This window comes from Myotis myotis, unplaced genomic scaffold (genome assembly GCF_014108235.1).
Source record: "Myotis myotis isolate mMyoMyo1 unplaced genomic scaffold, mMyoMyo1.p scaffold_m19_p_32, whole genome shotgun sequence".
Classification (NCBI taxonomy): Eukaryota; Metazoa; Chordata; class Mammalia; order Chiroptera; family Vespertilionidae; genus Myotis; species Myotis myotis.
The window spans coordinates 560,325-570,693 of NW_023416338.1; the positions used below are offsets into that span (position 1 = coordinate 560,325).

Below are 10,369 nucleotides of genomic sequence, written 5' to 3' on the forward strand. Positions count from 1 at the left end.
GCCTGTGGATTCGTTGCTCCACAAGGCTAAAAGAAGCTTGTGGGACAAGGGGAGGGGGGAATAAGGAGGAAACTGGTCTTGCAAGGCTTGTCAGGCCATAAAAACGGTGAACAATGCACTGCCCTGAGGGGGTGGGGGAAGGTCATTATCGCTGGCCCCAGGACAGATCATTGGATATGGCATGGGGACCCCCAACACCTGGGGGCCTTCCTGTAAATCCAGAAGGGGGCAGAACCATATCTGCAAGACAAAGACCCCAGAAGGTTATAAAAAGTGAAGCCCTCTGTGTGTTTCTTCACTCTGATTTGGAAATTATTCCCGGAGTCCACTAGTGTTAATAAACGAGGTCCCTCCCTTTCTCTAGGAAGCATGTTTGGTATTTATTTGGACTTCTGTAACATTATGATCAATATAAATATACAATTTTTTTTACTGGAAAACATTAAAAAATCCTAGTATTTCACTATGTTAATACCCACATGTGTAAAATTAATCATATTATTTTTCTTCCTAGTTTTGACCACTACCCCATGGTACAAGGCAATGATACACAAACTTCAGAATTTCTTCTTCTGGGACTTTCAGAGGAACCAGCACTGCAGCCCCTCATATTTGGGCTTTTCCTCTCCATGTACCTGATCACTGTGCTGGGAAACCTGCTCATCATCCTGACCATCAGCTCAGACTCCCACCTCCACACGCCCATGTACTTCTTCCTCTCCAACCTGTCCTTGGTAGACATCTGCTTCACCTCCACCACCGTCCCAAAGATGCTGTGGAACATCCAGACACAAAGCAAAGCCATCACCTATGAAGGCTGCATCACACAGATGTATTTTTTCATACTATTTGCAGGGTTGGACGTCTTCCTCTTGACCGTGATGGCCTATGATCGCTTTGTAGCCATCTGTTATCCCCTGCATTACACAGTCATCATGAACGCCTTGCTCTGTGGACTGCTAGTTCTGTTGTCCTGGATCATGTGTATCCTGAATTCCTTGTTACAAAGCTTAGTGGTGTTGCAACTATCTTTCTGTCCAGACTTAGAAATCCCCACTTTTTCTGTGAACTTTAAACAGGTGGTCCAACTTGCCTGTTCTGACCCCTTACTTGATAATATTGTGATGTATTTTGAAGTTGGGCTGATGGGTGGTTTTCCTGTGGCCGGTATCATTTACTCTTACTCTAAGATAGTGTCCTCCATACATGGAATCTCATCAGCTGAGGGGAAGTATAAGGCATTTTCTACCTGTGCATCTCACCTCTCCGTTGTCTCCTTATTTTATGGTACAAGTGCAGGATGTACCTCAGCTCTGCTGCTGCTCACACCTCACACTCAAGTGCAACAGCCTCAGTGATGTACACTGTGGTCACACCCATGCTGAACCCCTTTATCTACAGTCTCAGGAACAAAGACATAAAGAGGGCCCTGAAAAGATTCGTTGGGGTTTTAGTTATAAAAAGACCAATCATCCTGGGTTTGAAAAAGTGCCCATGATTACAGGGCTGCAAACAGTAAGAGCCAGAAATTGCTATGCTTTGATCAGATTGGAGAAAGCACTTGCTCCCTCTATTTCATGCCTGGAATTTCCATTTACTTCATTTTAAATTCCCTATACAATTTAGTAACTCCCTTGATTGAGCTTTCGGCTCTGTCTGATATATGTATAGTTTCCATTTTTTAATTTTTATTTTCCTAGCCTCTCCAAGTGTTTCCCCACCTTGATTAAGGAATATTTGGAAATGTCTATTTCTTTCTTAGAACAAATTGGGTTCATTAAAAACATTTTTCTCTGAAATGACATCTAACTCCCTAGTAAATTTTCTATAGTTTTCCTGAAAGAGGCTGTCTTACTCACATGGAAACAAAATTATACATAACAATTAAGACCACTTATATAATTTTATTGCAGAAGAAAATTTGAAAACCAAGTGGCATTTGGGTCTGCCATTTTTTTCCACATCATTATCACCAACTTAACTGCTCTTCCCGATAATGTCAACTCTAACATGCTGCTACATTGTGGTTTTTTTAATCCTCACCCAAGGATATGTTTTTATTTATTTGAGGGGGGGGGGGGGAGGAAGGGAGGAAGGGAGAGAGAGAAAGAAATATGAGAGAGAAACATCAATGTGAGAGACAAACATCCATTGGTTGTCTCCCATACACCCCTGAACAGAAATCAAATCTGCAACCTTTTGATGTATGAACAACTCCCCAACCACCTGAGCCACACCAGCCAGAGCTATGCTACTGAGTTTTGTAACTGGTCTCTTAGTGCATTTTTTAATTCGGCCTGGTGTCCCCTATAGGCACTGACAAAAATTGATGATCAAACATATAATTGCAGGTGGAGTCTACACTGAAAGGCACATTTGAATAAATATATTGACCTAATATGGTCTTAGAGTCAGAGATGACTTCAGAAATGAGAAGTCAAAATTTTTAGTCACACATTTTATTACTATAAAAGTTTTTCTTTTCCATACTGTACACCTATTCATTGAAGTATGGAAAACTGGTGTCCATATACAAAGGCTTTAAATTTTTTTTAAATTATAAATGATATACAATATTATATTAGTTTCAGGTATACAATAGTATGATTATACATTTCTATAACCTTCTGAATCCCTAACTTCTTGGTATTTATCTGAAGAAATAAACAACATCTCTAATAAAAGATACATGCACCCCTATGTTCATTGCAGCATTGTTTACAATAGTCAAGATATGGAAGCAACCTATGTGTCCATCAGTAGGTTAACGGATAAAGAAGTGGTACATATATACAATGGAATATTACTCAGCCTTGGAAAGAATGAAATTGGCAACAACATGGGTGAATCCAGAAGGTAATATGTTGAGTGAAATATATCAGACAAAGACAAGGGTTGTTTTCTTTTTCGTTGAGGTGAAGGGTTGGTTAACATATTTATGGTTTCTTTCTTGACTTTGCTTCCTGTTTCTGCTTTAAAACTGACAGAGCTGAATACTGATATGACTCGAGTGCTCTAATGAAACATCTCTTTTCTAAATTTTGTCATAACCATAAAATGGGCAGTGAATAACAAGATCAGTATTATTCATTATATGATGAAAGGATAACCAATTAGAGAGTTTGAGTTCCTGTCCACTCATGTGGTTCAGGTACCAACTTTTGTGTAAAGGGGCATGTCCTCCCAGCTTCCCTGGTTACCTGCAAGTTACTACTCAATGGAGTTACTACTTAATACAATTATCTAAAAAAAACTTCAATAACAAAGTAATCTTGAATGCTATCTTCAAATATCTGTACAAATGCTTAGAATGGGGAGAGGTATATTATTATGATTGATCTCTGTTTGCTTTTATCATTGTATCAGATAGCTGTTGCTATATAACAAGCCATCCTAAGGGCACTTGTTTTACTATAATGCCTTCATAATCAAATGGGATTGTATGGTGGGAAGTTGTTCTGATCTCTTCTGGGCTCATCATGAGTCGCTTCGTTATGTTTCTAAACCTCTTTCATGATGTTTTGTGCATCTGTATTGCATGTCTTTGATCAACCATAATGTGATGTTTAAGACATATATGTCTGTGTTGACCTTACCGTTTATGGAAAAAATAGCTTATCAAATGTGAATTGCCTTAATTTAATATCACAGTTCTGATATTTATATATTAAACCTTGATTTCTTCCCAATAATAAGAATTATTTTCATGCTGTTGCAAATGGTAAGAACTCCTTCTTTTTTACTGCAGTGTAGTATTCCACTGTGTAAATGTACCACAGTTTTTTAATCCACTCATCTGCTGATGGGCACTTGGGCTGTTTCCAGATCTTAGCTATTGTAAATTGCACTGCTAAGAACATAGGGGTGCATGCATTCTTTCTGATTGGTGTTTTGGATTTCTTAGGATAAGTTCCTAGAAGTGGGAACACTGGATCTGCACAATAAGTTTTAACTGCATTATGTTATTATTAAAAATGTAATCAAACAGGCTTCAGTTCTCTTGTTTCTGAAGATAATGTGGAATAATAAACCTTACTTTAACTGAATGTTGTAAGGGACAAGTAAAATGTTAAATATACTTTGTTGAGTCCAAAGAAAATGTTCAAGAGTGAGGAGGAGGAGTCCAAAGAAAATGTTCAAGGTATAGGCAACCTGGATACAGCATAAATATGTGAGTCATCTCTCATGTGTGATTTCTCATATCCCAGTTTGGTTCTTCTCCAATGTCTCCTCTTCAAGTTGTACCTGATTTTATTGCCAGTTTTCATCCGAATCCATTGGGGAATGGGCCGATTCTGTTTTTGTTTCTTGGCCAGGAACGTCTTGATCCTGAAAGTCTTGTGGGAAGACATGGTGAAGGAGAAGGGAACACACACACCTCGATGGCGGAGAAAGAGCTCCTTTGGACTTTTTTTTCAAATACAGTTTACTTCACTATTATTTTGTATTGGTTTCAGGTGTGCAATATAATGGTTAGACAATCATATACTTTACATAGTGTTCACCCCTGATACCCAATAGAGCTATTACAATATCATTGTAATATTGTTATTACAATATTATTGACTATACTAGTGGCCCAGTGCATGAATTGGTGCACATTGAAAGGAAATTAATTAGAAGAAATATTTTAATATTGCTATTCGCCCTTTCTCTATAATAGAAGTGTCAACCAAATTCACGATCGACAATGACTGATGGAAAAACATGCATGCAATTGGCACCAGCGAGAGCTTTATATGCATTGCGCATGTGTGAGTCAACTTAGCCTTTTATAGATATAGAATAAACTTGCTTAATTAGACCTGCTTTCTGATGTAGCTAAACTTTTTCCAGCCCAGTGAAGCACCCCAACTTCTCTTTCAGGTAATTGTCAGCAACACAGCAGTAAATATTAACACGAAGCAGATTATTATTGTAGATCTCACAGGGAGAACAAAGGGTAAAATATTTAACTGCAGCAGTGTTTGACTATATTCTGTGCAATGAGAAAACCTGAAGTCATTTTCAAGGTCTACCATTTCTTACTTCTTTTCAGTCAGGTCAAGTTTCTAAGCTTTCTAAATCTCCATTTTCCAGCTAATGATGAAAGGACAGAACAGGACTGATAGCTGTGTCCCTAACCCCTCTTCCAAGAAAAAGCCTCAGAATGTATCAGTTACTCAGCCTGCCCTTATCTCGGCCAATGGGAAAGCGGGGGAAACTAGCCCAAGGCCAAGAGTATGCTAGCCACCCCCCTGTCTTTGTGTAACCAGACCCTAGCTGCACCCTGCCCTTGCGTCACTAACCCCCGGCCCTCACTCAACCAACCGGAATTGGCCAAATCAGTGGTCAGAGTGTGCCCCCACCCCCCCACCCCCCCACCCCAAGCCCTATAAATTCTTTGTTCCCTTTGGACTCAGGGCTCTCTCTTGCATCCAGTAATGGAGGCAGGGGCGGGACCAAGTCCCTGGCTTGAATAAAAGACTCTATGCTTTTGCATCGGATTTGGTGCTCCCTGGTGGATCTTTGGGGGATCTTGAAATCTGGGCATAACAATGAAAAGAAAATAGGATTCCACTGAGTCTCCTCTCTACCTACTCCAGGACTTCTGTGAGGATCAAAGGAGATGAGACACGGGAAAACGCTTCACAGACATTTGGTTTCAGTGTAAAGCGTTTCCACCTGACTATAAAGCAAGTCGTCATAGCAACCAATCAGAAGGTGGGAAGGACACTTAGCATATTAGCCTTTTATATAGATTAATTCTCTATGCTGTACTTTACATCTGTGACTATTTTGAAACTTCCAATTTATACTTCTTAATCCCTTCACTTCCTTCTTCCTGTCACCCAAGGTCCTTCTCTGGCAACCACCATCCATGAGTGCATTTCAATTTGGGGGGTGGGGGGTTTGTTTACTTTGCTCTTTAGATCCATATATAAGTGAAATCCTATGGTATTAGTCTTTCTCTGCCTTATTTCACTGAGCATAATACCCTGGAGGTCCATCCACTGAGAAACTTTACCTCTGAGTTAAGATGAGGTGCTGGGAGGTGTAGATGTCAGGAAGCAGGGCATTTAATGAAGGACTAATCACAGCTGCACTCACCTGGCTTATTACATAGTCTCCTGGGAACAGAGAATCAGCAGGAAGCATTTCCATTCTGTCCAGACCAGTGTCCCCAGGGGAGACAACCCTGTGCTTAGAGGTTAGAGTAACAAGAAGTAAATGTTCCTAATGAGCAGACACAGCACATAAATCGCAACTCTACTGCAGACCCTCAGCATGTGCAACCTTTGGTTGGATGTTATGTCACCTAAATCCATCTGGGAGTCCAATGCATGTCTCCTTGTTGTCTTGTCTGGGACAGAGCTCTGGTCTGCATCACCAACCATCCACGAAAGGATTCAGACTGCCACAGGGAAACCTTCCTCTAAGAATTTCCATCCAGGTGAGTCTGAGAGCCCAACAGACATGGCAGGAGAGGATCAGAGAGATTGGAAACCAAGAACTTGTACCTGAAGTCACCTTAGAACCATTCGAACATAGCCCAGATACCAATACACTGTGATTGTTGGCTGGCTTTACTAATACAGTAATGTATTTATTCATGATGCTCAAAGGAAAGTGAACACTGCACTCAGAAATGTAAGTTCCAATGTTGACAATTAAATGGCATGAATAGCAGACTAAGTAAGAAAGGGAAGTGTAAAGTCCTTTCAGTAGAAGTAGAACGTAACTTTAAGGACTTTATCTATTGACAGCAATAGACAAATAGGTAATTAACTGTGGAGGAATATACAGTGATGTGAGGGCATTTTTTAAATTTTATGATGGGGAATATTAGACTATGTTTCCATATGGATGAGAAAGATCCAAACCCAGAAAGGCAGCAAATACACCCTTGCAATCGCAGTGCATGAGACATACATTTCACAGTATGTTCCCTCACCTTGGCTATTCACATTTTAAAAAAGTATTTGGCAGATGAAAACGAGTAAGCTAATGAGATTCACTTTGTAATTATTTCATTACCTGTGAGGCTGAGTAATGAAATTTGTGGGTTTGTAAATTATTTGGAGTCTCTATTAAAATTTGTCTGTGTAAGTTTTTGGCTTTACTTGTTTATTAGTTTATTTTAAATTAAAGTGCAGTTGGAATCCAAGGTAACTTTCACTATATTACAGACCTGAAAATTCTTTGCTTTTGGATAGTGTTATCAAAGTGTTTTTATCCCTTTTTTGTTTAAGTATAGTTTGTATATAATGTGATATTAAGCTAGTTTCAGGTACAAAACATATTGATTCAACATTTATATACATTACAATGTGATTGCCACACCAAGTCTAGTAATCATCTGTTACCATGCAGACTTATCACAATATTATTGACATTATCATCTTGTTTGATTTTTTTATTGAATTCTTTCCAACAAAGAAATGGAGACTTTCACACAAAGTGACTGTTTTCCATTTAGTTCTTTAATGTATGTATAAGTGTTTTGTAGAGAATGTATAAAGTTCATAAATTTTGTGTGGTCCAATCTGTCAATCAGTCCTACTGTGTCTTCTCCATTTGTTTTAAACATTTCCAATTGAAGTATAATTGACATAAAACATTGTATTAGTTTCAGGAGTACCACATAATAATTCTGTATTTGTATATATTGCAATACAACCTCCACAGTAGATCTGTCACCACCATAGTTAACAGTTTTTTCTTGCGATAAGGACTTTTAAAATCTACCCTCCAGCTACTTTCCAGTACACGATACAGTATTATTAACTACAGACACCTGCTGTGCTTTACATCTCATCCATCGCTTTTCATTTTTACTTTTCGTACTGAAAGAATTAAGACAAGAATTCTTCATGTGTCTTCACATGGAAAAGGAAATTCTAATGAGAAATGGCCCTAGGAATGTCCCAAAGGGACCAAACAATAGACCAAATATGGAAATTACTTCCTTTACGCTAGGTTATTAATGCTTGCTTGTGTGAATATTAGTCATGTCACTTTTTTCTATATCCTGGTAGTCACCTCCCCCACATGGAACTGGGGAACCTCACGGGATTTTCAGGATTTTTTCTTCTGGGGTTATCAGAAAAACCAGAATTGCAGCCCCTCATATTTGGGCTTTTCCTCTCCATGTACCTGATCACTGTGTTGGGAAACCTGCTCATCATCCTGGCAGTCAGCTCAGACTCCCACCTCCACACGCCCATGTACTTCTTCCTCTCTAACCTGTCCTTGGTAGACATCTGTGTCACCTCCACCACCGTCCCAAAGATGCTGTGGAACATCCAGACACAGAGCAAAGTCATCACCTATGAAGGCTGCATCACCCAGATGTATTTTTTCCTACTATTTGCAGGACTGGACAACTTCCTCCTGACTGTGATGGCCTATGACCGGTTTGTGGCCATCTGTCACCCCCTGCACTACATGGTCATCATGAACCCTCGGCTCTGTGGACTGCTGGTTCTGGTGTCCTGGATCATGAGTGTATTGCATTCCCTATTACAATGCTTAATGGTGTTGCGACTATCCTTCTGTACATGCTTGGAAGTTCCTCACTTTTTCTGTGAAATCAAACAGATGGTCCAACTCGCCTGTTCTGACACCTTTCTTAATAACATGGTGATGTATTTTGTAGCTGTGCTCCTGGGTGGTGGTCCCCTTGTTTGTATCATTTACTCTTACTCTAAGATAGTGTCCTCCATACGTGCAATCCCATCAGCTCAGGGGAAGTATAAAGCATTTTCTACGTGTGCCTCTCACCTCTCGGTTGTCTCCTTGTTTTATGGTACAATCCTAGGGGTTTACCTCAGCTCTGCTGCTACCCAGAGCTCATACTCAAATGGAACAGCCTCAGTGATGTACACCGTGCTCACACCCATGCTGAACCCCTTCATCTACAGTCTCAGAAACAAAGACCTAAAGAGGGCTCTGAAAAGATTTGTTGGGATGGCAGCTATAAAAGTACCAATTGTTCTAGGGCTGAAGAAATGCACATGACAGCTGGACTCAAAGCCTCAGAGCCAGATGTTGTTGAATGTAGAATTTACTCTCTTTGTTTATTCCTGGAGTTTCTGTTTCTATGATTTGTATACAATTTAGTTGAATCACTTTATGAATTTTTTAACTTTCTGATATCTAACAGCCTTTCTTATGTCATTTTCCTCCTCTGCCAAGTTGATCCCAACCTTGGATGAAATATTTGGAAATTCCCATTTATCTCATGAGTCTACATGGATTTCTTAAGAACAATTTTTTAAATGAAATCTATCATACTGAGTAATTTTTTATTTCATTTTACTAAAAGAATAATCCTGAGTTGTACTACTCCTATGGAAATAAACTGCAGCTGGTAACCAAAGCCATTTATATCATTTCATAGGAAAGGAAAATATAAGAGCACAGTTTAACCTTCTTTATAAATCATATCGTCATATATCACTACCATATCTGCTTTTTCTGAATATGTAGAAATTTAGTGTGTGTTATAAGAGGTCATTGGGTCATGTTCTCTCATTTGGATCCTGTATCTTATTTAGCTTGGGATCCACATTCTTACCATAGTCACTAGCAAACTGACAATCAAATACATGTCTCCAATTCTAGATTACATGGAAACAAAAATTTCAATAAATTGACATAATAAACCCTTAAAGTCAGAAATGACCTTGAGTATGAGGAAGAGAAATTTTAAGTCTGTACATTTATTGCTATGCAAACTATTTTATGATGTATGTTTATTTATTAATGTATGTAAGATTGGTGTCCATGTGTAAAGGGATTTCACATTGGGGTGGAGTTTTGCTTGGCTTAATTATGTTTCCAATTAACTATCGCCCTCTTCCACTTGAAAAGTTTCATTGCTGCCTACAAATATGATTCCCTCTATTGTTTTAAATGAAGCACCTCCCCCTACTCTAAATATTGTCATAACCTCTAAAGATATAGAAATGAACCATATTATTATCATCCATTACATAAACTAATATATGACCTATAGATATGTCACATATGTACATAAGTGACCAAAGGATGACTCACTAGGGAGCTTGGATTCCTGTCCAGTTCTGTGATTCAGAGTGATAAGTTTTACACAAACATGCATATTCTTTCAACCTCTTCTGGTTACCTACAAGGGAATCTCAATGGAGATACTTTTTAATGCAGTTATCTGAAATAGACTTCAATAACAAAATAATAATGAATGCTATTTTCAAATATCTGTACAAATGCCTAGAATGGGAAAGAGGATCCTATATAATAAAGAGCTAATATGCAAATGGTCATCACGCCCTCATGCCCTCTCACCCTCATGCTGGAACTGCTCAGACACTCAACATGGGGAGAGAGGAATGGGGACCAGCCAGGC

The 10,369-nt window shown here is 39.0% G+C and overlaps 2 protein-coding genes and 1 pseudogene across 2 annotated transcripts; 2 read left to right on the forward strand and 1 right to left on the reverse strand.

Moving 5' to 3' along the window:
* The first annotated feature begins 530 nt into the window (after positions 1–530).
* LOC118652611 lies at positions 531–1,498 on the forward strand (annotated as a pseudogene).
* A 2,638-nt stretch (positions 1,499–4,136) lies between these two features.
* LOC118652547 (60S ribosomal protein L39-like) lies at positions 4,137–4,352 on the reverse strand. Its single transcript, XM_036302445.1, has one exon. It carries the CDS (start codon positions 4,350–4,352, stop codon positions 4,137–4,139), a length of 216 nt encoding a protein of 71 aa, XP_036158338.1.
* A 3,673-nt stretch (positions 4,353–8,025) lies between these two features.
* LOC118652548 (olfactory receptor 7A10-like) lies at positions 8,026–9,000 on the forward strand. Its single transcript, XM_036302446.1, has one exon. The coding sequence runs from the start codon at positions 8,032–8,034 to the stop codon at positions 8,998–9,000; it is 969 nt and encodes a 322-aa protein (XP_036158339.1). The 5' UTR covers positions 8,026–8,031.
* The last annotated feature ends 1,369 nt before the right edge of the window (positions 9,001–10,369 follow it).

Bases quoted from the DNA above. Each gene is read 5' to 3' on its own strand.
- LOC118652547 (XM_036302445.1), bottom strand. From the start codon at position 4,352: ATGTCTTCCCACAAGACTTTCAGGATCAAGACGTTCCTGGCCAAGAAA.
- LOC118652548 (XM_036302446.1), top strand. From the start codon at position 8,032: ATGGAACTGGGGAACCTCACGGGATTTTCAGGATTTTTTCTTCTGGGG.